This window comes from Meriones unguiculatus, chromosome 8 (assembly GCF_030254825.1).
Source record: "Meriones unguiculatus strain TT.TT164.6M chromosome 8, Bangor_MerUng_6.1, whole genome shotgun sequence".
NCBI lineage: Eukaryota > Metazoa > Chordata > Mammalia > Rodentia > Muridae > Meriones > Meriones unguiculatus.
Window position 1 is genome coordinate 1880799 of NC_083356.1, and position 26573 is coordinate 1907371.

General features: G+C 56.0%; 2 protein-coding genes across 3 annotated transcripts; both read left to right on the plus strand.

Moving 5' to 3' along the window:
• Window positions 1–8602, plus strand: Krt82 (keratin 82). The gene is made up of 9 exons (XM_021627797.2): window positions 1–457; window positions 980–1188; window positions 3229–3289; window positions 3872–3967; window positions 4279–4443; window positions 5918–6043; window positions 6570–6790; window positions 6954–6985; window positions 7460–8602. The coding sequence occupies exons 1-9, from the start codon at window positions 53–55 to the stop codon at window positions 7693–7695; spliced, it is 1551 nt and encodes a 516-aa protein (XP_021483472.1). The 5' UTR covers window positions 1–52; the 3' UTR covers window positions 7696–8602.
• A 7461-nt stretch (window positions 8603–16063) lies between these two features.
• On the plus strand, window positions 16064–22625 carry Krt84 (keratin 84). 2 transcript variants are annotated; one of them, XM_021627795.2, is made up of 10 exons: window positions 16064–16274; window positions 16425–16630; window positions 17345–17553; window positions 18053–18113; window positions 18653–18748; window positions 19466–19630; window positions 19729–19854; window positions 20226–20446; window positions 20855–20886; window positions 21893–22625. In XM_021627795.2, the coding sequence occupies exons 1-10, from the start codon at window positions 16064–16066 to the stop codon at window positions 22228–22230; spliced, it is 1665 nt and encodes a 554-aa protein (XP_021483470.2). In that variant the 3' UTR covers window positions 22231–22625. The 2 variants fall into 2 exon arrangements, with proteins under 2 accessions (XP_021483470.2, XP_021483469.2); XM_021627794.2 differs by having other exon boundaries at window positions 16064–16630.
• The last annotated feature ends 3948 nt before the right edge of the window (window positions 22626–26573 follow it).

Below are 26573 nucleotides of genomic sequence, written 5' to 3' on the forward strand. Positions count from 1 at the left end.
CAGTCTGGTCCCTGTTCTCCTATCCGGGATCAATCTCTCTGCCTCTCAAGCCATGTCATGCCGAAATTTCCAGCTGAGCTCCAGATGTGGCAGCCGGAGTTTCAGCTCCTGCTCGGCTGTCACACCCCGGATGGTCACCCACTATGAAGTGAGCAAGGGGCCCTGCCGGCCCGGGGGCGGTGGGGGCCTCCGAGCCCTGGGCTGCCTTGGCTCTCGGAGCCTGTGCAATGTGGGCTTCGGGAAGCCCCGTGTGGCCTCCAGATGTGGTATGCCAGGCTTCGGGTACCGAGCTGGAGCCGCCTGTGGACCTCCGGCCTGCATCACCCCAGTCACCATCAACGAGAGCCTGCTGGTCCCCCTGGAGCTGGAGATTGACCCAACGGTGCAGAGGGTGAAGAGGGACGAGAAGGAGCAGATCAAGTGCCTCAACAACAGATTTGCATCCTTCATCAACAAGGTAGGTAACACCGTGAACCCCAAGTTTCCCATCAGTTAGAGGTGAGGCAAAAGTGGAGCAGAACTCAGGGCTCACGCTGGCTCGTCCTCAAGGCCTGCACTCGGCAGCCCCAAAACCAAAGCTTTGCAAAGCTACCAGGCGGAGTGGCATGCCGCGCTGAGGAAACACTGAGCTGCCTGTCAGCTCCCAGCCCCCGGGGTTGTCCCCACACACTGGGGAGCCAGGATCCATGCCAAGCACGGCACTGTGCTTCTGGAGACCCCAAGGACAGTCTCGCTAGGGGAGGAGGTCGGGTCACAGGGCTACCAAACGGCCAGGCAGAGAGCGTGCGGACTGCCCAGGCGTTTGAGGGCAGCACTCTTTCCACCCAACATGGACCACTGAGAGGAGGTGGGAGTCCTCTCAGGTCCCTCTGGTGAAGGAGACAGACAAAAGACTCATCCTTTGGGCTGTTGGTCTCTGGCGATTAGGAAGTGTGGTCTCCTGGTCCTTTGTGATCGGTGACACCTGTTCTTGGGGCAGGTGCGGTTCCTGGAGCAGAAAAACAAGCTGCTGGAGACTAAGTGGAACTTCATGCAGCAGCAGAGAAGTTGCCAGAGCAACATGGAGCCGCTCTTCGAAGGCTACATCTGTGCCCTGCGGCGACAGCTGGACTGCGTGTCGGGGGAGCGCGGGAGGCTGGAGGCTGAGCTCCACAGCCTCCAGGATGCACTGGAAGGTTACAAGAAAAAGTAAGTGGGCCCTGCCTTCACCCCACAAAGGGACTAGAGCAAGCTGCAGAAACAAGTCAGACCTCAGTTTCCCCGTCCACAAGACAACCGGGTGGCACAGAGCAGCCACGTCATTGCCCACAGCAGAAGCCCTGGGCTGTGTCTTTGCTCCATCTCCCTTCCTCCCGCCTGGCTTGAAGGAGGGCTTTGACAACGCTCTCTCACTGCCCTGATGGAGCCCTGCATCCCTGCTCCAACTACATTCCTCTTCTGCATTTCGCCAGTCCTCTGCACACCAAGAACCACACCCTAACCCCTGGCCACCCCCAACGCTCTGTCCTCCAGGCCTTTGTGTCTTCTCCCCCTCCATTTGGTGAGCCTCCTCTCAGGCTTCTCCCCCATTCCCACCCAGACGCCACCGCTCACACTTTCTGTCTCCTCACATCTGGCTTCCCTGTCCTCCCCTAGAGGGACTGTGGACCCTCTGCTGATGGCCCATCCCACCCATTCTCCACGCGGCAGGCCCTGCCTCTGTGTGAAGTGGGTGGCTGGTGGGAATGAAAAGGAGAGCCCCAGCTTGCAGGAGGCCTGAGTACTTGCCTCCTGGGGGATTATGGGTGGGTCTGCTCAGAGCCTCATGGGAGTGCGGGTCCTGAAGAACCAGTGACTGTTAAGCACCAGCCACTGGCCTTCTTGGCTACAAGCACTGTGGGAGGAAGTGGTGCCCCTGCCCCATCCCCACCCCACAGCGTCTTTACACTTACATGTGAGCAGGTGCCATGGAGAACAGCAGAAGAGAGAAGACATGGGGGCAGGGACATGGGACGTGTTTGCACCATGACCTCGACAGACAATTTTTCTTCCATTCTACTCCTTCTCCTGAACGAGGCCCAAAGCCTGGTCCGGCTGTTCATATCGTGTACTCAGGAGCCTGACACTGGAGAATCTTGAGGTCTAGGCTAGCCTGAGCCACGTAGTGCGTTCAAGGGTTACAGAGTAAGACTCTGTCTCAATTTTTTTTAATTAATTAAAGGCCAGAGTAGAGTTTTAAAACGGAGGGAGGGAAGAGCAGGTGGCTGACAGGCAGGTGGTGGGAGCGGGCAGAGGCCAGGCATGGAGGAGCAATGCGTCCCTGGGAAATACAAAGCAAGGCAAGGGTAGACTGGTTTCAGCTCAGAATGAGATCTGTGGCTTCAAATGAGGCCCTTCTGGCACATTGATGGCAAACTCGTGAGCCACACTCGCCCCAGCCAGCTCACTGTCATGGGCATCGCAGGTGTCAGCTAACTCACAAGAGCCCTGGAGGGCGGGTTGTCCCTCTTCTACTGGGGATGACCCTGTGAATAACGAGGCTCAAAAAAGCCATCAGTTACCAAACCCACCCGGTTTGGTAATGTCTAGTGTGTGACAGAGCGGGGACTCAAACTTGGGCAGCAGCTCCAGACCTCCCTCCCTGTCAGAGCCCAGCAGAGCTCTGCTGGGCACCAGGAGCATTGGGGGGTAGGGGTCCATGGATTGGCTCTGCTCATCAGTCACTGTAGCCAGATGGCACCCGACTCCTATGCCTTGGGTACAGCGTGTGGGCCGAGGGGCCCCCAGAGAGTGGGAGGGAGGCACCCTGGCTGTAATTGCTACCTCTACCACAGGCCTTCAGGTGGGGGCCAGGCATACCCTGTGGGCAAGGAAGCGGCACGGGGTCAGCCAGGAATCTCCCGGGACTACAGCCACACTCAGAACAACCTGGGAAAGATGGCGTGCCGGTGGCCTGACCTTTCTCCCATTTCTGATGGGAAATGAGGGCTGCTTCCTCCACAGCAAGGACCCCAGGATCCCAGGGGCTGGATCTTCACAGAAGCAAGCTACTGTCGGTGGGGAGGGGTAGGCTGAAAGATAACTATGAGATGTTCCAGTGACAAGCGTCTGTCCGCAGGGGGAAGGAGCTATAAGGGTCTGGAGAGAAGGCTCAGACATGGGGCCCCAGGCACAGCTGGAGCGCCTACCTGCTAAGAAGCCTTCTCCAAACCCTACCCTTAACTGAGGCAATGCTCTGCCTTCCCACAGGTATGAAGAGGAACTGTCCCTGCGGCCCTGTGCTGAGAATGAGTTTGTCACCTTGAAGAAGGTGAGGTGGAGGGTGAAGCAGAGAACCCAGATCCCAGCCCTTTGTGGTGCTGGTGCCCACCATGCCCCAAGCCCACTCCCTCCAATAAGCTCCTCTCCTTTGATCGCTTGCGTGGCCCCGTTGACCCTGGGAAAGAAGAAAGCCTGACATCCATTCAGCTCCAGCCTGCATAGAAACAGGGATTGGCCTGGTCTCCACACGGTGCCCCATCCCCGGCTTACACGGGGTCAGAGCTGGGGAATGACAGTGAATCCACCTGCCCAAGCAACTGCCTGCTACATGGCTAATGCCAAGTCAACCCCGGTCATAGGAACAACTGCCCAAGTCCTCAGCTGGGAACTGAATGGTTCCAGACTCCTCTGCACAGGAGCTCCGGAGAGCCTCCAGCCCTGCCCCTTCCACACCCTGCCCCCAGGGTCAGGCCCAGGCCTTTCCTCCTCCGTGCTCCATCTCCCTTGGCCCCCACCTGGGCTCAGAGAAGAGCCCGGGCACACAGCTGTCCCTGCCATCAGCTTGACCAGGGAGTGCTGGCTGCCATTGGGCACTCCTGCTCCAGATCATGATTCCGTCACTGTGTTGCAGGATGTGGACACGGCCTTCCTGGTGAAGGCCGACCTGGAGACCAACCTGGAGGCTCTTGAACACGAGATCGAGTTCCTGAAAGCCCTGTTTGAGGAGGTACTCAGCCACCAGGTCTTCTGGGCGACCGGTCAACCAGTCCCAGAGGGACAAGGGTGGGCAGGAGAGCCAAGGCAGGCACTGGAAGGTTGTGTCATTGCACTCAAGGTGTGAGACTCCTCAAAGGCAGACTCTCCAGACCGGTGGTTGTCAGGTCTTCCCTCGAGAAACTCTGGGTCACCACAGGGACGAGGGACAAGGATGGGATGGGGACTGTGGGCCGAGAAGGGCAGGAGGAACAAGTCCTCGGAGGCCCCAGCAGGCTCCTCATGGCTGCACCCTCAGGACTCACTCCTGGGTGACCCCCTCAGGAGATCGGCCTGCTGCAGTCTCAGATCTCTGAGACCTCGGTCATCGTCAGGATGGACAACAGCCGGGACCTGGACGTGGACGGCATCATAGCCGAGATCAAGACCCAGTATGATGACATCGCTAGCCGCAGCAAAGCGGAAGCCGAGGCCTGGTACCAGTGCCGGGTGAGACTGGGGAGAGACGTCAGAGCAGAGGAGGGGGAGAAGCAGGAGGCGGGGTGCGGGTGCTCTGTGCCCCAAGAAGAGCTAAAGACCTAACAAGTCTGGGCTGCTCTACAGCTCCAAAGAACCCACACAAGCCTCAGCTCTGTTGTCTCCGCTGGGTGAGGTCTCTGCACAGCAGAAACAGGCCAGCCCTGTCACCCGGGTGCCACGGCCCCGGCTCTGTTTATCCACAGACTCGATAGAGTGGCTCTCCAAGCAGTGTGCAATCAGGATAATTGGTGCTAATGGCAGAGAGGGCCCCGAGCCTCCTGCCTCCCGGTGTAGGTGGAGGCCGCTGGCTTGGGTGTTACTGGAGCTGGAGCAGAAACAGTGATTACGGGTGCCCCAGACTTAGTAATTAGGGACTTGCTGGGAGGGCAAGGGGAGCCCTGGGGCAGTGGGATCTAACAAATCCTGTCATCTGGTGCTCAGAGCCCTGTCTGTGCAGTGCAGTGCGCATGGCTCCCACACTCAGCACTGGTCACTGAGCATTGCTCACCCGCCACGCTCAGAGCATGGAGCTGCAGATGTGGCGGGGACTGGGAAAGCCAGCAACCCTGCCTCCTTGTCAGTTTCCTTCTTAGAGGCCGAGCCAAGGGCTGGCAATGAACATGCCAGAGCACCAGCTTGGGGGAGGGGTGTCAGGTGGTGACACACATAGTCACAAGGAGGATGAGGGAGGGTGACCCACAAGGGGCTGAGGAGTGTGGCTTTAAATGGAGCAGGAGGAGAAGGAGGAGGTAGCTCCAGGATATGTCTATCTGTCTGTCTGTCTGTCTTTCTGAAGGGATCTAGGGTCCTATTGGGGAAACATGGGTCTAGCCACACTCAGCCACACGAGAGCACTCATCAGTGTCTGTGGCCAAGCAGTAGGTCTGTGCAGGTGATGAGATGGGTAGCAAATGGAGCCTGGACAAGAGGGAGCATTGACATTTGACGTGCACTCAAAGGTCCTATGATGCAAATGAGCAGAGAGCAGGGGAAGGGCGGCCTACTTAAAAACAAGCAGCCGTCTTCTCTTTGCATCTGCTCTCTGATGTTCGTTTGCTTGGCTTTTAAGTCAGTCAAAGCAAGACCTCACGTTATGTTTTGACTGTCCAATCCAGGTTGAACATACAATCCTTCTAAAGTCCAACAGAACATTTTTTAAAAAGCAAAAATAGCCCCACAGGAGAGCTCAGACTCTCGGGCAGGGAAGAAGGGACCAGATACAAAAGAAGTGATCTAGGAGTACAGGGGACAGAGAGTCAGGGCTGGGTGACATAGGAATGAGGGGAGCCACACAAGCCCGGACACGGGAGAGGAATGGAAAGCGGGATGGTGCGAGCATGAGCACTGAAGCCAGGACGCCCCAAGAGAAGAGACGGGGACAGTGAGGAAGGGGCCGAGAGCTGCCACAGCGAGGGCCTGGGGTCTCACCTCGCTGTCCCTGCAGTATGAGGAATTGAGGCAGACGGCTGGGAACCACTGTGACAACCTACGCAACCGCAAGAACGAGATCCTGGAAATGAACAAGCTGATCCAGCGTCTGCAGCAGGACATTGAGGCCGTCAAAGGCCAGGTGAGGCCCCTGAGCACTGGGAGAACCCAGCGGAGATCAAAGGCCAGGTGAGGCCCCTGAACGCTGGGAGAACCCAGCAGAGGGCTGCCTCCCTGCTGGGCCACGCAGGGCAGGGCAAACCTCGTCGGTGAGCAGGGATGAACAGAGACCACCTTGTCTCACAGGAAGCAAGCCCTCCCTCTGAGCTGCCTGCCAGCTGCACGAGCAGACCACACAGTCAGGTGGCCTGCTGAGACTTCAAACCTGGGCTCTGCCCCTGGGGTCCTGACCTTCAACATCACTAAGTTGTTCGCAGAATTAGACCTACTCAATTCTCCTAGGCTAGTGAAAACAAGCCAGACACTTCCATCTACAGCCACAACCTCAGTCCTGCCTACCCCAGCCACAGCAGCTGAGCACATCCAAACAGATAGTGTCAGCTCTCCCCAGAGGGAGAGCACTTTTAATGAGCCAGGTGCTGCAGGAACCGCCACGGGTTCCTCTGCCTGTCTAGTCCCAGTGACACTTTCCTGTGCCCTCTCCCCAGAGATGCAAACTTGAGGGGGCCATTGCCCAGGCAGAACAGCAGGGCGAGGCCGCACTCGGCGACGCCAAGTGCAAGCTAGCGGGGCTGGAGGAGGCCCTGCAGAAGGCCAAGCAGGACATGGCCTGCCTGCTCAAGGAGTATCAGGAGGTGATGAACTCCAAGCTGGGGCTGGACATCGAGATTGCCACCTACAGGCGCCTGCTGGAGGGCGAGGAGCACAGGTGAGCTGAGTAGAGGGTGGGTCCCTAGGGCAGCTGCTGCTGTCACCATCCCACAGTGTTGGGAAACAGCGCAGTCCTCCTTCCCGCTCCTTTACGCAGTGATGGCAGAGAGCAGGGTTCTCGCCAAAGCCGGCACCTGATCTGTCTTCCCTTCCTTCTCTAGGCTGTGTGAAGGCATCGGGCCTGTGAATATTTGTAAGTAGCCGGGTCATGCATGCATCCTGGGTTCTGGGTCTCGGTATTTGATTAACCAAGGTAGAAAGCCTATCGCATCCGCCCAGCCCTCCAGAGCCTCTCACACCCCCAAGGGAAGAGCTTGCATGTCTGCCACGAGTCCTGGGCGGGCGGAGAAAATCCAGCAGGGCTGTCCACCCAAGTCACCACCTTATCAAGACGATTAGCTTTGCTGGAGGGTTGGCAGCGGGGCCAGGAGAGAGGTGCGAGGTGAGAGGAGACTGAGAGGGGACCCAGGCATCAGGCCCAGCCTCACCAAGGCTCCAGGGAAAGGGGGTGAATGAACGGGGAGTGTCCAAGCTCTGGATGTCAGCAGATGGGGAGCCTGCGAAGTCGGTGCTGACGTGACAGGCTTTGGAGGCGGGTGGCAGTGCTGGGGGTCCAGGGTGGGGGCGGTGCGCGTGGGGCCCTGAGCGAGCTTTCCTGTCCCCGCAGCTGTCAGCAGCTCCAAGGGCGCCGTCCTCTATGAGCCCTGCGTGGTGGGCACGCCCATGCTGAGGACCGAGTGCTGCGCCGGGTCCGCGGGCGTCCTGAGGAGCAGCGCCGGCTGCAGCGTGGTGGGCACCGGGGAGCTCTACGTGCCCTGTGAGCCCCAAGGGCTCCTGAGCTGCGGGAGTGGGCGGAGCTCCAGCATGAAGATGGGGGCGGGTGGCAACTCCTGCGGCTGCTAGTGTCAGCGCTACCGCGCAGTCTGGAAACCCTGGCGGCACCGCTCCCAGGGATGAAGGCCGGAATATTCCAGAACTCCCCCTTCCCACACCAGCTTCGCATTGCCCTAGGATACTCCCGGGAGCTCTCAGCCCCGCTCTAATCTTCAAAGCCTCCCGTCACAGAGCTGGATGCAGAGCCCGCGCTGGACCCAGAGTCTGTGGGTCCAGAGAAGGGGGCTGCGCGGTCCCGTCACCTGGAGTAGCAACGGCCAGCCCTCGTCTAAGCAAGGCCGGTGGGCAGACTGCGGCTCTGTTTTGTAAAAGGCTTCATGCCACGTTCCGCACAAAGCCGGTCCTGCCCTTTCTACCCCACACCCTCCTCCACATCCCTGTTCCCTCCAGCTCTCAAACGCCTAAAAAAAAACCAACTCATACCAGGCACTATTATAAATATATATAAACATCAAAAGGAGGGTCCCCAGATCCTATCTAAGCTGCAGGCACCGGCACTGCTGGTGCCTGCCCAGCACTGGGACTCAAGAATGATCTTTGGGTAGGTAGTATGTCGAGCCCAAACAAACAAACAAACAAACAAATACAGTTCTTGGTGATGGTGAGACAGGCCTAGAGCAAAGCCGGGAGCCTGTGGCACAGTTGCTGCTCAGACAGACAATGGAGCGCTGTCTTGGGGGCTGCACCCAAGTCCTGTCTACCTCTATCCACAGCCGCTTCCCGCCCCCTCATTCAGCTCCTCTAGCTCCAGGTCCCAAGGCAAATAGGAGCACCGCACAGGTCCAGGGGTGTGGGGCTGCCCCAGTCTCTTGGAGGCTCATTTGGGGTCTAAGAGAGGGGGAAATGCATGGCTGATCTACACATCCTGTTCCCCTGGAGTTCAAGTTCTCTCTGAGGGCTGAGCTGTCTGCTTCCAATAAACTGTTGGCACTCTAGGGATCAAAATGCCTCACCTGCTCGTGTGTGTGTGTGTGTGTGTAGACTAAGGGATTCACGAGCAGCCTTCGAGGGCTGCAGTTAGGGACAGCAGTGAAGGCGTTACACTCGTGGGGAAACCTCACGTACATGAGACGAAAGTGGCCCGTGGAATTAACATGACACTGTACAATTCACACCGCAAACCTGTGCATCACACATTTGCAAGTCCCTCTCGGCGTTGTGGACAGCACAGGTACTACGCGTAGGCCTCGGCGTCCAGTGGATGGAGAGGACCTATAGGACCCCACCACCATGGGATGTCAAGACTGAGCCCCTCCCACGCGCTCGGTTCTTTTCCCTCTGCACTATTCCCATGGCCGCTGAGCTCCCTCCTCGGGAAAGCTTTGGAAATGAATGATAGACGGGCCAGGGGGATCAGGACACTCCCCCGACCTCTCCTCACTTACAGAGCCTAAGGACCCGGAGACAAGGCTGGCTGCCAGCAACCCCCCCCCTCCATGCTGCCCCAGTGTCCTCCCTGCTGGCCGTGTTGACCTCAGAGTGCCGCCCGACAGGGCCAGACGAGCCTCCTCCTCACAGCCACACACAGAGCCCCCATCCTGCGCAGAGCTGAGCTGGGGTCCAGGGCACTGAGAGGAGGAAGGGACAAACTATGGAGCCACAAATAATGTCCAAGACAAGCTAGTGACTGTGCCGAAAGCCAGTTAGGGAGGCTGGGGGGGGAGGGGGCGGGGCGTAGGACCAGAGAGCCCAGAGCCCGGAGCTGGGATTCTGGGCAGTGTTTAAGAGAGCCACGCATCTCCTTTTCACCTAGGCAATACGTTTTGTTTTGTTTTGTTTTTTTGTTTTGTTTTGTTTTGTTTTTATTGTTGAGAGAGGGTCTTCCTGTGTAGTCCCGGCTGTCCTGGAACTTGCTGTGTAAACCAGGATAGACTCAAACACAGAGAGATCCTCCTGCCTCTGCCTCCTGAGTGCTGGATTAAAGGTGTGCGCCACCGCGCTCAGCCTGAGTCGGGCTGCCAGGCGGGGGCCGTGTAGAGGTGAAGGAGGCAGCCCTCCCGGTAAGTGCCAATGCTAAGGGCCCCTTGGGAAGATAAAGCAGCAAGGAGGGGGTGCCTTTGGCAAGTCGGCGGCAAGATGTGCCACCAAGAAATCACGATACAAAGCTGGGTGGTGGCTCGTGCCACTAATCCCAGCACCAGGGAGGCAGAGGCAGTTAGATCTCTATGAGTCCAAGACCAAGACTACACAGAGAAACCTTGTCTCAAAAAAAAAAAAACAAAAACAGAAGAAAGGAAAGAAAAGAAATTGCCACATAACAGATGTAGTGAAAGAGGTTTATTGGGGGAGGGAGGAGAGCAAAAGGCTACCTCAGAGTGGGCACAAGTAAGAGAGATAGACTGAGAGACTGGGAGACAGACAGAAAGAGGGAACAAAGAAACAGAGACAGAGAGCTGGGCTGGGAACCGGGCATGCCCAGTGGTGGCATGTTATGATGTAAGATGCCCCGCGGTCCCCGAGGGAAGGCTGGTGGGAATGCCCGATCGCTGACAGGATGACAGACGGCACAACTACAGCCACGAACCACAGTGGTTTCTGAAAATGTTTCACACAGAGTTACCCAGCCAGTTCACTCCAGCACATGCCCAAGAGGAAGGAGCGTGTGCGCCTGCACACTAAAAGCTGCTATCTTGTTCACAATAGCCAAGATTTGGAAACAACTCAAACAAATATGACACAGCCCAGCAGCAAAGTACTACTGTATTCTTGGAAAGGGGTTGGAGGCTAACGCATGCTACAACACGGGTAGTCCTTGAAGCGTGCGGAGAAAGAAGCTGGTCGCGACTGGCCACTGTGACTCAGCTGCTGGAAGTGAGGAAATCCACAGAGATAAAAGGTGGAGGGTAGATCCGCAGGGCCGGCCAGAGAGGAAGGTAGAAGCCAGGGACACAGAGGGTTCTCTCTGACGTGATAAAAATGCCCTATAATTGTAATGACAGCCACAAGCATCGGGGAACAGACAGAAACTTTGCCAGATCCCCTTGAGAAGCTGTGTGGTGCCGTGTGCTGTTCTCTGGTGCTCTGAGAGCAGCTTCATGGGTGTGCAGACCTCAGCGCTGACTATGGCTGTCGTCGACATAAGCGTGGCTGAGTGGGGTGGGGACGGAACTGAGCCAACAGGACTGAGCTTCCCAGGAAGAGCAGTAGGTAGCAGGCGTGCCTGAACTCAAAGGCCTGCGGGGCTCTGAGTGGAGAGAGGCCGCAGGGGAGGCTCAGCAGCTGGGATCCGGGTCTCACCCTTTGTGTGAGGGAGAGCCTCCTTCTCTGCCCGTCCCTGTCCCTGCCATGCTCCCTGCTGCTTGAGACCCAGGGCTCTGGCCTGGTGTCAGCCACCAGCCCCTGAGAGACTCTGCTTCCAGGTCACTGGGGCTCCTAAGAGCGTTGGCTGCGAGGTGGCGGTCCCAAGCACTGTGTCCCACACTGGCTGTGGACACCCGCTCAGGCTGGGTTACATCTCCATTCCAGGGAGGCTGGCACCTGCGCTAACCCATTCTCCCTTCCACCTTGGAGAGGTGAGTCACAGCAGGCAGACAGTGCCTCCTGGTGGTGACCTGGTTCTCATTCAACTCTACCCAGGAACACTCTCTTCCGCAGCCCCACTGGGTGCTGGGAAACAGGAGTCGTCCTGAATTGGTGGGTGAGATGACTCTAATCCTAGTTCCTCACTGAGGGCCCCAATAAAGACAGCTGAGGAAGAGTCTGCAGCCATGCAAGGAGGGTAGACGGCCCGGAAGGGAGCTCTACTTCCTGTGTCTGCCTTCCTGAGCATCTCACAAGCCCATGCCCCCTCCCTGTCGTGGTTGTCAAGCACTTCCTGCCCCCGGAGCTTTTCCCCAGAACACACTGCTCCTGTCCCAGTGGCCTTTCCTCCTGAGGCCCCAGGCCCTCTTACTGCTGCTCTCCCAGCCAGGGTTACCAAGCACTCGGAAAGAAACCCAGCAGCTTGGCTTGCAGCAATGGCTTCAAAAACAGCACTGTGGTTCTGGAGGCTAAGACAGGACTTCAGAGCCCTGCACGGAGTACAGATAATCCTAGGCCAGCCTGGGCACCATAGAATGAGGGGCAGAAATACAGCTCAGGCAGAGCAGTTGCCAAACATGCACAGGGCCCTGTGTTCAGTCCCTGGTGTAGAGTGTGGAGTGGGGAGAAGGGGAGGGGAGGTGAAAGGGAGGGGGGAAAGGGACAAGGAGGGGGAAAGGGAGAGCAGGGGAGGGAGGGGGTCAGGAGAAGGAGGGAAGGGCAGTGAACGGAGGGAAGGAGCTGGGCCATCAGGACCAAGGGCACACACACCATCCCCACACATACACACCGTGAAAACACGCTGCAGCTCTGTGGGAGCAGCCTGAGCTCCACTCCTGCCAAGAGCAAAATTTTTGCTCTGGACACATTATGCTGTGTAGACAAGGAACTTGAACCCAACCTGGAAAACTCATCTTTTGGTGGGTAGGGGTCATCACCCAATAAAAGGGGAGCCCTTTGCCTCCTTTAGGGAAACCTTTGGAGCCTCAGTCTGAGAAGGCCCAGGGGGGAAGGTGCTGGACAACAGTGACTTCCTCCTCTGACCCACCTTGCCATTTTCCATGGGGGAGGGGAGACCCAGAACTTGCTTTCCTGGCAGGAGCAGGTCTCGACATGAGAACCTCAGCACAAACTCATGCCCAGGCAGAAGGAGGGGTTCCGCAAAGCCTCCTCGGCATCTGGGCTTCCCCTCCTATCCTTCCCACACACACCCACAGGCCCAGCCAGGCCTACCCAGGGTTCCTGGACCTCACTTGGCTAGCTAGGAGGAGATTCCCCCTCCTCCCTTGCCCCAGATTGTATCATGATGACCCAGCAGTCGAGGCTCAGTCACACCACTGAGGAGAGGCAGTTCTCTGGGATTACATTCAGGCTTCCTGACAAGAGAAACTGTCACAGCAGCAAAACCTCCAGCGGAGCTGCCAGAGGGGCTCCTCCCCCTGCCTCCACCCGCCTCCCCCTAGAACACGGCTCAGGACTGTGCTATGCATCATCTGTCGAAATAATATCTCAGAGCTATAAAGTGCTTATGGTGGCGGGTTCTGCTCGACTGGCCCTAGTCACTCCCTCCCACCCTTCCTGCTCAGAGCACAAGGAAAGCCCAAATGAAGACAGCCTAGGAATGCCTAATGGGGCAATGAGCATCTTGCAATAAGACTGTGGGGTACAGTACAGAACTGGGGGGAGGGGCTGCCTAGAAGCAGATGGAAGATTGGGTCAGAGGGCCGGCAGCAAGAGCAAACTCGAGGACATTGAACTCAGACAGACTAACCAGGCCCCCGAAGGACACTGGCAAACCCTGTTTCTGGGTAGTATTTGCACACTGACGCTGTTTAGAATGGCCAGGGTGTGGCTAGTGTTAAAGTAGTGTTTTAATTGGTGGTGTCACTGTTTTCAAGTTCTCAGCACACAGACACTCCTGCCTCTGGACCTACCTGCACCGGAACACACTGACCCAGGCCACACTGCTACAGGGGGGTGAAAGTGGGATCGAATCCAGTCTAGCCAGCTCCACCATCCCAGCCAAGCCTCTTACCCTCTCGCCGTCCTTCCTGCCACCCCTCTGTCTCCTGGTCTTTCCACCTCCAGTGGGGTTCTCCTGGCCCCTTCCCACTCCCCCGTGACACTTCGCCTGGCCTCAGAGGCAAGCGGATCCCCTTTCTCTGGGCAGGCAGTCGAAAACTCCAACAACCAAAACTGGGGGAAGAAATCTGAATCTGTTTTGTGAGCACTCAAATTTCTGTGCCCTGGCATCTCCAGGGCCTCCTCTGTGCACTCTGGTGTCTGGAGGCTCCTCTCCCTAAAATACCTGCAACGCCAAAAGCCCAAATGCCTCCCTCTCTCCTTCCTCTGCTGTTAACCCTTGAAGTGCATTCATTCTTTCAATAAAACAAAACAACATGCCACCATAGTGCTTCTGCCTAGAACTAGCTCTCCAGCCAGGACGGACAGACGATAGCAGACAGACCTGTGCAAGAGTGGCTCGGGTGATAAGGAGCCCTCAGGAGAGAGGGAAGCAGAGAGAGGCCAGGGAGCACCCACCGCGGGCAAGAGGTGGCATATGAGCAAAGACATGAAAGGATTTGAGGAGCGGTTAGAGGTGCAACAACCCAGCAGTAAAAGAGATAAGTGTCTGCAGGGGACCGTCCCTCCGGAATGGTGGACACGCAGGACTGGCTGGGCTGCGGTGAGCAATGGGGCAGAGTGGCAGTCACCGCATAGAGGCGTTGGTTCTGGGTCTGAGGCAAAGGTACAGCATGGTCTAATGGGTCTGTGACGGCGTTAGGGATGGTGTGAGGAACAGAGACAAAAGCCAGAGACACCCAGGAGCGCGAGTCAGTAGACCCAGCGAGGAGCAAGCTGCGGGCTCCGGCTGGTGTGGCCAGCACGGAGCAGCAGGCGGAACCCGAGGTCCAGACCTGTGAAGATGGGCACGTGGTGGACGGAGTGAAACACTGAGCAAACACACGTAGGAAAGGATGATTCCGAGACGTGAGCTCCAGCAGAGAAAGCGAGACTGGCACAGCCCTGTGTTAAGCCCCCTACAGAGCGGGCTGGGGGAGGGGAAGAAAACACATGTAGTGGGGAAAACAAGGGCAAGTTTGGGATATGTTGTTTGAGGTACCTGTTTGATGTCTAAGTAGGAGATACTGGTTAAAATACGTGCTTGGGGGTCTGGGGAGGTGGCTTGTGGTTACGGGTGTGCCCTGTTCTTCCTTGGGACCCAAGTTCCATTCCTACTGCCAGCACCGGGCTCCAAACTCACTCTAACTCCAGCTCCAAGGGACCCAGCATTGTCTTCTGGCCTCTGTGGGCAGTTGAACTCTTTTGCACATGCCTTCTCACAGAGACGCATACACAGGTACATAATTAAAAATAATAATAATAATAACCGTTGACAGGACACAGAATGCAGGGGCCATCTGAGTGCAGCTATGCATTGGTTCTCGCTGGCGCACAGAGACTGTCATGAGTCTGAGTCTATATGATGTCACCAACATATGCTCCAGGCAAAGACGAGAAACGGGGCGCTGAGTGTGTAGAGATTGGAGACGGGACCCGCTGAGAAGACCCTGGGACCTGGGAGACTGCAGTGTCTGGGGCGGGAAGGTTTGAAGGGTAAGGGTGTGCGGGCTGACCCGACACTGCCGATAGGTCAAGGGAGGTGAGGGCTGAGGAGGCCGAGGAGCGCGCAGCAGAGCCTGTGATCTTCACTAGACGTGTTCTCCTGCTGTTTTCCTTCTCCCTCCTTAGACAAACAGCTGACAGAAAAAACAATTCGCACCTGAGTAGGCTTCTAATAAAAAAAGCACTGATATAACTTTATATACATTACATACATGTCACATATACGTCTATCAATATGCCCATCATAAGTACGCCACAAGCACACGAGCAAAGACGTGTTTCCCCAAGCACGGGACACGGAGAGCACAGAAAACGAGCAGAAGCCTGGAGTCCTGCATGTCTGTGATCTCGCCCCCCCCCACCGGTGACGCTCTCCACCGGCTTTGGACTTTCCGTTTTGTGTCCAGGTGATTATTGCTTTGTTTCTATATCTCAGTGAAGAATCACGGATGTTTCCAGGAGCCTGTGAGGTCAGTGCTGGGTAGCTCAGCTCCAGGACAACCTGGGGGCTGAGGGTGGGGGCCCAAGTCATGTGGGACAGAGGAGACACTAAAGAATGAATGTCCTTGGAGAGTCTCAAGTCAGCCCCGAGGAGTTCTGCTGTAGATTCAGCCCTTATATAAACAGCCAAACCCCGAAGGGCCACGGCACCTGGCTGAGAGGTCTGAGCGCTGAGTGTGTCCACACAGAGGCAGCAAGCTGTTTCTCTCCTCACGGCTTCCGGACCCCCTCTCCCCCCGCCCCCGTGCATACCCCCTGCCCTGAGAGAGTTAGCTCTGGATTCACGCGTTCCTCCAGAGCCTCTGGCTAGAACTGTTAGCAGTCCCCGGTGGTTAGCCACTGAAGTGGGGAAAGACCTTCGGATTTATGGGCAAAGCAAATTAACGTCCCCATAATGGCAATTGTGGTGGACTTACGGGGAAAATAGGACTATAATGTTTATGTGTTTATGCGTTTTTAATGTTTATAGGTCGCCTGCTCCAGCCCGCATAGTGATGAAGATAGGTGTGTCTGAATTAGTTCACCTGAAGGACGTTACGGATGTGAGGAGTTTCTGCTAACTACCCAAGCTCATAAATGCCTTCAAATGGCTTTTTTCATTTTTATGAGGCCAATCCTCATGTCCACACACACATAAAAGGGGTGAGAGGATCCACTAGCCTCACAGGGACTCTCAGCTCCAGCTCGCCCCACTCCACATTGCTCCTCGGCTGTCACTCACAGGGCCACCATGTCTTGCCGCTCCTATAGAGTCAGCTCCGGTCACCGGGTGGGAAATTTCAGCTCTTGCTCAGCAGCAGCCCCTCAGCATCTGAGCCGCTTCCGGGCCAGCTCTGCCTCCTGCCGGAGTGGGCCTGGCTTCCGGGGCTTGGGTGGCTTTGGTAGCCGGAGTGCCATCAGCTTTGGGTCATCCTCGCCCCGGATAGCAGTTGGGTGCTCTCGTCCCATCCGCTGTGGATTTGGCTTTGGAGCTGGCAATGGGATGTCCTTTGGCTCTGGTGACGGGAGTGGAGTCGGTCTGGGCTTTAGGACCTGCAGTGGTATTGGCCTGGGATTTGGAGCTGGCGGTGGCCCCGGCTATGGTTTTGGAGGCCCGGGCTTTGGCGGTCCTGGCTTTGGCTACAGAACTGGAGGAATTGGAGGCCCGTCGACCCCCTCCATCACAGCGGTGACTGTTAACCAGAGCCTGCTGATGCCACTCAACCTGGAGATTGACCCCAATGCCCAGAGGGTGAAGAAAGATGAGAAGGAGCAGATCAAGACTCTCAACAACAAGTTTGCCTCCTTCATTGACAAGGTACCTTGCTGGCTGAACCTCCGGGACAGGCACTGAGCGTTAGGGAGCATCTGCCAAGGGCATTGAGGGGAAGATGGCTGCTAGACGGTTCTGCATCGAGAATAGCCAAGGCGGAAGAATGGTGCATGGTGAGACAGACTAAGGCACTGGACAGAGTTTCTGGAGAGAAGGAAGACCAGCCAGCCAAACTTAAGGGCATTTGGGCAAAGCAAGCCCTTTTTCCTGGTCACTTAGCAGTGTGCCCCACACAGGTGGGGCGTCAGCCAAATGTTCGATTGGCTCAAATACTTCATCCTTTAAGATCACGGTGTTCTGAGGGAGATTTTCATTTTTTCCGAGACCGGCGGTCTCAGCCGTGGGAGAGTGGAGAATGGAGTGGAAAGAATCCACACACTCAGCATGGGCTGTGAAGATCTGCTTGGGACTGGGTAAAAACAGATGATCACCAGTAGCACACACAAAGACATACTGGTGTGAATTTTCCAAAAGCAGATGCCAGGTAGACAGTACCTGCATGGAGATGAGGCCTGATCTCCGTCTGGAGAGGGGAAAGGACCCCTGTGGGCTCATTTTGCCTTGAGCCAATGAGCTCAGCTGATAGACTATCAGAGATGCTGGCCGTGGGGTACAGTCCCAGGCAGCTACCTCCTAGGACCACGGGGCCCCCCAAACTATGAAGCATGTTAATGTGTTGTGTTTGGTCCTTGACTGTAGGTGAGGTTCCTGGAACAACAGAACAAACTCCTGGAGACCAAATGGAGCTTCCTCCAAGACCAGAAATGTGCCCGGAGCAACCTGGAGCCTCTCTTTGATAACTATATCACCAACCTGCGGCGGCAGCTGGACGCGCTAGTCGGTGACCAGGCTCGGCTGCAGGCTGAGAGGAACCACATGCAGGACGTCCTGGAGGGCTTCAGGAAGAAGTGAGTGTGTGGCACTGCCCACACCTGGGCGCCCACGGGCTGTTCCCAGCGCAGTCTCGAGCCCCCGCGTCAACAAAGACAAAACCCAGCTCCTGCATGCGTGGGGGACATTGAGAGGCCTCTGGGGGTGTCAAGGAAAAAGGCATCTTGCAACCGGGGGACTTGTAGTGGGAATGGGGGACTCGACTCTGCAAGAGAGGGCTTTCATTTTAAGACAAGCGCCCACAGTCGGTGTTGCCTTAGGTCCTGCTTGCTTTGTGCCCAGTGGCGAGGACCCTGAGTCGTTTCTCACAGAGAACTGTGGCAATGGTCCAGGTTCTCAGACCCTATGTGAGGGCCCTAGCTTAGAAGAAGTTTAAAGAGTGGGCTGAGGGATGCTAACCTGACAGTAGCAATAGAGAACCATGTTCCTCGACAAAACAGGACCGTGTTTCAGGATTGGTGAGGGCTTGAGGTACCGAGAGTGAGGGCTTACCCCCTTTGTCTTCTGTACTGCCAGGTATGAAGAGGAGGTCGGATGCCGAGCCAGCGCAGAGAATGAGTTTGTGGCTCTAAAGAAGGTAAGCAGAAGCAGAGAATCCAGAAGAAGTTCTGTATGGGATTCTCAAGAACCCCAGGCAGCCCTGCAGGGGTGAAACTGCTCACCTAAACATTAGAACCCCAAAGGTCATATCAGGCTCCCTTCAAAGTTCTGACAGGACCCACAAATTATGAGTTTGGGCACCAGGAGCTTGAAAGAGTTTAACGCTTATGTTTCTGGAATTATCAAGGCTTTCTCTGCTTGTATCTGTCAATGTATTTCATTTACTCGGCATGCAAAGCAGGGAACATGGATACCGTGGTCCCTGTGTGGACAACTTGAATTAGTTCATCATGTAGGACCCAAGGATCGAACTCAGGGCTTCAGGCTTGATGGCATCGCTGTGGCCCTGTCTTTGCTTTTAAATAAGCACTGGCTAAGGTCTCACAGCCCCCGTGTGGACTTCCATGCTGTAATAGGAGAAGAGAGCCATTGGGAGCTGATGGACCCTCCCTCCTACCTCCGGCGTCTCCTAGTTAGGAAGGGTGAACAGTGCGCTCCTCTCTCTCTTTTATGCAGGATGTAGACACAGCCTTCCTGAATAAATCTGATCTGGAAGCCAATATGGATGCCTTGGCCCAGGAAGCTGACTTCCTGAAGACGCTGTACCTGGAGGTGAGGCTCTTCTGTAGGTGTTCGCAGATGAGATTGCTCGGCCTGCACGCCCGGAGCACTGAGTCAGGCCTCCAGGTCTCCAGAGGCTACTTTCGTACACCTCCTTCCACCCCCACTCAGACCTTCGCGCTCCCTGTCACTGTGTGTGGAGGTGAGGAAGGCCAGGGAGGTAGGCGTCTCCACAGCCATGTCAGGCCTGACAATGGACACCCATCATCTGTGATCCAAACCTTCATCAGCCAACCCAAAGACAGGGTTTTGGAATGCCTGGCAAATGATTTGAAACAGGAAAAGAAATGCATCTGGTTTTACTAACCAAACCAATGCCATTTTTTTCCCAGCAACCCATTTAGTCTGAGCTTGGGGCATTCAGAGCTGTAGGGCAAAGGCCTCACTAGGGTGGAGACCCTGGTTCTCTGAAAATTCTGGATCTAGGAATACTTGGGCTCTACTATGTTTTAAAATATCATTACTTCTCGATGGGTCATGGCCAGCCCTGACAAACGTGAAGTTAAGCAGCTGTCACTCTGATCACCTGAGGTGCCCCTGGTGTTGATAGTCACCTAAGCCAAAGCAGCACTGGAGGTATGCTCTAAGCATGTGGCAGGGGCCCTAAAGCCAGGCTCAACTGCTTCTCAAATGTGCCTTTTTCTGAGCCAGAGGCTGGGGGTGGGGGGTCTTGCAGTGTCACAGGGGTCTACTGCTTCTCCAATACAGGAAATCCAGCTGCTGCAGTCACACATCTCAGAGACGTCTGTTATTGTGACGATGGACAACAGCCGGGACCTGAACCTGGACGGGATCATAGCCGAGGTGAAGGCTCAGTATGAGGAGGTGGCAAGGCGCAGCCGCGCAGACGTGGAGGCCTGGTACCAGACCAAGGTGGGCATCGGGACACCAGGGGTGGGGCACAAGTGCCCTGGGGCCTGGGGTCTTCAGCGCAGACCGTGTGTGGTCAAAACCCCGCCCTCTGCCCCCAGTATGAGGAGATGCGGGTGACAGCTGGCCAACACTGTGACAATCTGCGGAGCACGAGGGACGAGATCAATGAGCTGACCCGGCTGATCCAGAGGCTGAAGACAGAGGTCGAGCGCACCAAGGCTCAGGTGAGAAAGAAGAGAAGAAAAAGCTCCAGAGGGAGGAGAGGCAGGGCCCTGGCTTTAAGGAGCCCCAAGTCTGGTGAAGGTAAAGGACCCACCAAGACCTGGACACGAACCCAAGGGCTGTCCAGGAAACTCCTGGATGAGAAGGAGGGCCTGGGCTGGTTCAGTAGGGGAGACTGGATTCCTCAGGTCTCAGGCAGTGGGAGCCCGCTGGGGATGGCAAGAGGGAAAAGCATCACCCCACTCTCCATGCAAAAGCAGCCTCCACCCCAGGCCTGGCACTAGGCTTCACACCTGTTGGGACACTGTCTCCAGCCCCGCTGGTGAACCCTGGGTCCCTACCAGAGCCCACATGCCAACTCTGTTCCCTGCAGTGTGCCAAGCTGGAGGCCGCCGTGGCTGAGGCGGAGCAGCAGGGCGAGGCGGCCCTCAATGACGCCAAGTGCAAGCTGGCCGAGCTGGAGGCCGCCCTGCAGCAGGCCAAGCAGGACATGGCACGGCAGCTGCGCGAGTACCAGGAGCTCATGAACGCCAAGCTGGGCCTGGACATCGAGATCGCCACCTACAGGCGCCTGCTGGAGGGCGAGGAGAGCCGGTGAGGGCGGGAGGAGGAGGTCAGACTTCCAGAGAGATTACCGAATAAGGGGAGGGAACCAGGTGAAGAAACCCAGAACTGGCAGTCTCTAGAGAGACACTGTATTTTCCCAAGACATCAGTCGGTTGCCCTTGGCAGTGTGTTCACGGGGCTGCGTCGTCAAATGCGTTCTCAGACAAGCTGCTCCAGGTCATAGGCATTCTGTTTTGCTGATTAACCTGTTAAAGATAATAACAGATCACCAAATACTTTAGTCCAACAACTTAGAGGCAGTCTCTAGCAACATGTTGTGTTTCAAACTACACTAACAGTTGGGGGCAAGACTCACCAGCCCTGGTCTGCCCAGACAAGAAGCCCCTGGCAGCAGGCAGGGGCCGCTCATGTGAATCCGTTTGTTTCTCTCTCCAGGATCTGTGAGGGCGTTGGGCCGGTGAACATATGTAAGTAGCTGGCCTTTCTCAGCCCCCTGCTTCTCTCCCCTTCAGATCTCCTTTTGACAATAGTGGGAGTCGGGAAGCTCCTGAGATAGCTGCTGACAGTCAGGGTCCCTGGACTGGACCCTGAGCATGTCCTCAACAGAGCCTCCCAGAACTAAGAGTAAACAACGGTCTATGTGGCCTTCACGGTGGGAGAAGGTTCCCAGAAAGAGACTTTCAGCCTTGTAGGCCACCATCACAGGGACTTAGAAAGAACGGAAAGGCTGTGTCGAAGGGCCTCCTGCCTGGGTGCCAGGGATAGGGCAATGCTCAGCGGACACGGCCCCTTCCCTCCTGCTGCCTCTACCGAGAGTACAGCTGTCCCAAAGCAGGCGTGCGCTGTGGAGCAAAGGAGGCCTTACTCTGTAGAGATCCAGGCTTCTTGAGAAGGGGAGTACTAGCCAGTGTCACACCAATCCTGGAAGGGCATCGGGGCAGCACAGGCTTTCCGCCCAGAGGAGAACCATGATTTGCTGGAAGGCAGAGGCCTTCTTCAGAAGGTGAACCCCAAGGTCACAGGGCAGCAAGCACTCTGGTACAAAAACAGAAAAGAGAATGTAAAACACACAGGCAGGAGCAGCCTCAAGCAAGGCTGGGTTCTGGTCCTGATGGTCCAGAGGGTCCCTCTGTGTCCAGTGGCTGTGTCCAGTGGGGCCCAGCGGAGCTGCAGAGCAGAGTCATCAGTGGGGCAGAAATATGATGGAGAAAACCGCCCTTTGGTTCTGTGAGGGCCTCTGCTCCAGCTGTCTGCATGACACACGTCCCTTGGCCTCTCAGAATCCACCTGGCATGTGACACAGACAAGCAGTAGTTGGCAGCTAACCTGTGGGCATAGGCAAATACTCAGGGATGCAGGCAGCATCCCCCACTTCCCCTGATGGCTCTCTTTCGTGTAGTCTCAATCTTCCAGCCACTCAGCAAGTGGCTCGTGAGGCTGGGACTCAGCGTTACTGTCCTTCCTCCTCCACAGCCGTGAGCAGCTCTCGGGGAGGCGTGCTATGTGGCCCTGAGCCCTGGGTGTCTGGATCCGGCCTTTCCCGAGGTGGTGGAGTTGCCTTCTCCAGCAGCAGCAGCAGCGTCTGCGCCACTCGGGGGGCCCTGGCTTCCTCGAGCCTGAGGGCTGGCGGGGACCTGCTGAGCTCTGGGGCCCGAGGAGGCTCAGTGCTGGTGGGCGATGCCTGCGCCCCCTGCGCCCCCTGCCTGCTGCCCACTGAGGGTGGCTTCAGCAGCTGCAGTAGTGGCCGTGGCAACAGAAGCTCCAGCGTCCGCTTCTCATCCACCAGCACCTCCCGCACGACCAGGTACTGAGCCCCTGGCCCCAGGTGGCCACTGCCTGGAGAGGAGCCTGCTGGACACACCCTGCTTCTGTCCTCTGAGGTCCTGAGGGGTCTCTGGCCATTCTTCCTGCCAGCGCACAACCCTCACCCATGTGCTCCTCGAGGGCTGTTTGCTGTGGAGACACGCCACCCACAGCCTGAGGGGCACCAGCTTCTCCCCTGTTCCCTCAGGCTCCAGCCACAGGACACTCCCTTTCACGGAGAGCAGTGCTCCGGGGAGGAAGGGACCGCTGGGAGCAAGCACAAGCAGAGCCCCAGTTGCAGGCGTCCTCGCCTGCCACTCCCCTCCCCTGGCAGAAGATGGTTCTTTCTCCCTCCCTGACCCCAGAGGACACATAGTCCGTGGTGACCCCAGGGACACCTCAGTCCCCATGAAGGCTCTCCTCCCAGTGGCTCACCCTGGCCGTTTCTCTTCTGGTTGTTGGTTTGTCTGTGGTGTGTGGGTCTGCCGAGTAGATGGAGCGCACATGGAGAGGTGATCTTCCTCAGCTCTGTGTGTCTTGTCCTTGTGGTGACATGAGGCCCAACTCTGTGCCACGCTGTTGCGGCAGGGTTGTGTCTGCAAGCGCTGGGAGGCTGAGGTGGGTGGGTGCCTGTTTGTACTACTCTGTGTATTTCTGGGTTTTCAATAAACTTGCCAAGCTAACTTCACGAGAACTCTGCCTGTCCATTTAGAGCACGCTGACAAGACAGCCTACTGGAACCCACTAGTTCACCCTGACGAGAGTGTGGCCAGGGCAGGGGCTGGTGGGCAAAGCCCTTCCAGGAAGGGGCTCACAGTCCTGTAAGGCAGAGGTGACAAGGAGTCGAGGTTTTAAAAACCAGGGCAATCCTCACCCTCTTCTCCACATCAGATACCGTGTTCCCGACCCCACTGAACACACCCCACCCCACCACGAAGCCCCTGAGGTCACCGTGACCATACCCTATCTCTCTGTCCCCACCCTTGTCTCCATCCACCTTCCTCAGCACAACACTGGCAGAGAAGTCTTTCTCACACAGAAAACTGATCATGGCTGCCCTGCCTACAGCCTCCGTGGCTTCCCGCTGCCTCCCAGCGGTCCAGTCCTGCGGAATCCGTCCTCAGGCCCCATTGCCAGCCTCTCCCTCAGTGCACCCTGCTTCCAACCCGCCATTCTTCATCCATTCCCTGACTCCTGTGCCTGTTATATGCCAGGCTTGATGCCAGGCAGGTAACGTAATAAAATTCAGTCCTTGCCCTCAAGCAGCGTCCAGTCTACTCTTCGGAGGTGGGTAGATACATAATGGGGACTCATCTGTCTGAACGTCGCGCTGAGATGGGCGCGGATGCCACAGTGTGTAGAGAGGACTACACAGACTTGGACGATGCCAGCTTCCGCAGGGATGTGGTACCCAGCAGAGACAGACAAAAGGATGGTGAATGAGCCAGCTGCATGGGACAATGAGTCCTGAGAGAGCATCCTAGGGGGACCTGCCTGGAGCTGTGTAGATCGTTATTACAGGTCCAGACACAGCAGCAAATGGAGGCGGGAATCCCTCAGCCGGGACACAGCCAGCAGCTAGGCACAGCCGGCAGGACCCAGATACAGCCACACCCAGCACAGTCATCCTCTGAGGCAGGAGCATGCCTCCCCAGGCCCTAGCCAGCCACCTGAACACCTGTGTGTTACCCTGCTCAGACTCAGGGCTTACCAGCCCCTGCCTGCCTCTGCTGCAGCGGCTCCCGAACATCCACCTCATCGCTACGTGCGACATCGAACGCATCCCTCAGAGATGGAATACCAACAGCTGCCCCAGGAGGCCTCGGCGTCTCTCTCAGGCCAGCCAACAGCCACCCCATACCAGTGACCAGTTTATTGCCCCAGCCGCAAACTGGCCTCTGACTACCTGTTCTTCAAAGCATCTGGACCCTCCTCACCTGGGCTAGCTGACACATTAAGCCTTGCCAACAGCCATCTCAATAAACCTTAATGGAGCTCAGGAACTTGGCGCTTCCCTTCCCTTTGCTCGCTCAGCGGCTCTTGCTCAGCTCCTCCAGTGTGGTTCCGGGCTCCTGGAGCAGAGGTGGTGTCTTCAGCAAACAGGCAATGTGGCGCTTAGAGCCCAGGAGCCCTGTTCAGCCCAAATCTTCCCAGTAATCTTTACCCTCTCTCTTTCCACCCCATCAAAAGAAATCTTATCATCTTAGCCCTCAAGTGAAACACACAGTCCAGCTGTTTCCAACCACCTCCGTGGCTGGCACTGACGCGCCAGACTGCTAACTCTTGCCTGGATGCCATCAACTCCTAACTGGTCTCCCACCGCCTCTGCCTTCCCCGAATCTGTGTTCAAACAGCAGCCAGAGGAATCCTGCGGAAAGCAGGCCAGAGGCTGAGGATGCAACTCAGTGGCAGAGTGTGTTCTTTGCACAAGTAAAAGCCTGCATCTTTCCACTCCCAGAGATAAAGAAGATTTTAATATATATATATATATATATATATATATATATATATTAAGATAAAATGTAACAGTCTAGATAAATTCAAAGGTAGCTGTTTGAGTATTCTGACAAGTAGACAAAGCCAGGCAGAGACCATGGGAGCAGGCAAGGCTTGGAGAAGCGACCAAGTGCTTGTTCTCTCTTCCTTCCCGAGGCCTGGAGCTGAAGGTGGGCCCAGCTGTGGGGTAGCAGAGCACCAGCTTGGACAGCTGAGATCCCCATGAAAGGCCTTTCCACCCAAACACAAAACGAAAAGGACTCTTGTGAGTTGGAGAACGCAGACACAAAGCCCCTGCTCTGTTCTCTTTTGCGGCTTTGCTGTAGGGCTGGGCCCCGAAGGGCTTGGCAAGGCTTTGTGGCAGCGTTGTGGTGAAAACCCTGAGAGGTTTGGTAGCTCTGGCATGAGGAACCAGGAAAAGAGGTTCCCGAGAAGGACGGGTGGGGTCAAGCTGGAAAACTGGAGAAGGAAATGCTTATGTGAGCCCACCCACATCCTGGGCTCGCCTTGAGCTTGTCTGGCATGCAAACCCAGCACATCCCAGGGCTTGGAGATCTGAAGTTAGACTCACTGCTCTGCCCACATTTCTAGTAAAGCCCCAAGTGACAAGTGACACCACAAAGCAGCCAGCACTGGCGTGGGAAACTGAGCTGGCTTTGTCACCCCCCCACCTCCCCTCCCCAGGAGAGCTGAAGCATGAAGCCTGAAACTGACAGAGCTGATTCCCACTAAAACCAAATGAAACTAAACCAAACATCCCCAAAGGACCCGGAGTCAACACAGCACCAGCGTTTGTGTGTATGTCTGTGTGAGTGTATCTGTGTCTGTGTATGTGTCTGTGTGTGTCTGTGTGTGTGTATCTGTGTCTGTGTATCTGTGTGTATGTATGTGTCTGTGTGTGTCTGTGTGTATCTGTGTGTGTATCTGTGTCTGTGTGTGTCTGTGTGTGCCTGTGTGTGTCTGTGTCTGTGTGTGTGTATATATGTGTAAAGTCATTCTGATGTTCAAGCAGACGTGAGCAGTTCTCACAGAGAGGGAGAGCAGCAGATACTCGTCACCGATGAACAGTTGTGAGTTTATCATAGAGACTGTAAAGCCCTCCCACACCACACTCTGTAAGGTAAAGAGAAACACATACAAAATAGATTTAAAAGGAGTTCAGGCCTGTAAACTTGACACACAGAAGGCTGAGGCAGGAAAATTACAAATTACAAATTCAGTACGAGGCTTTCCTGGGTTACAGAATGAGTTCAAGGACAGCCTGAGCAACTTAGCAAGACCCTGCCTCAAAACGAAAAACTTAAAGAAGGCTGGGACAAACATCAGGGTTAGGGTACTTGACCAGGGTGTTCAAGTATTTCCCTGGGTTCAATCCTCAATAAAGAAAGAAGGGGAGAGAGAGGGAAAGAGAGGGAGAGACAGAGTTCTCAGCAGTAGAGCACAAAAAGAGACAAAACCAGGTAGACATTTTAGAACTGAAAAGTTGAAAATTTGGAAAGTAAAAAGGGTGATGAAATTCAAAGCAAAAAGAGTGGACAAAGGAAAAAAAACCAATGTCTTAGGGACATAATAACAGTCATTATCCACTAGAGACAACAAAGAGAAAAAGAGAAAAGGACTGAAAACTATTAAGCTGAAACTCACTAATTTTCACCACTGTAGATCTCTCATCAGAAGCAGAGGACAGTGGGGCGGTGCTTTGCACGTGCCAAGGACTGAACAGGAAAAGAACTTCAAGTGCCTGTTTGTTGGGTTGTGTTCCTGGGTGTGTGGTGCCAGAGCTGGAACCAGAACCTGGTGTGGGCTGTGCAAGCCCTCTCCCACCGAGCTGCGTCCGGCCGTGCGAACGCAGGGC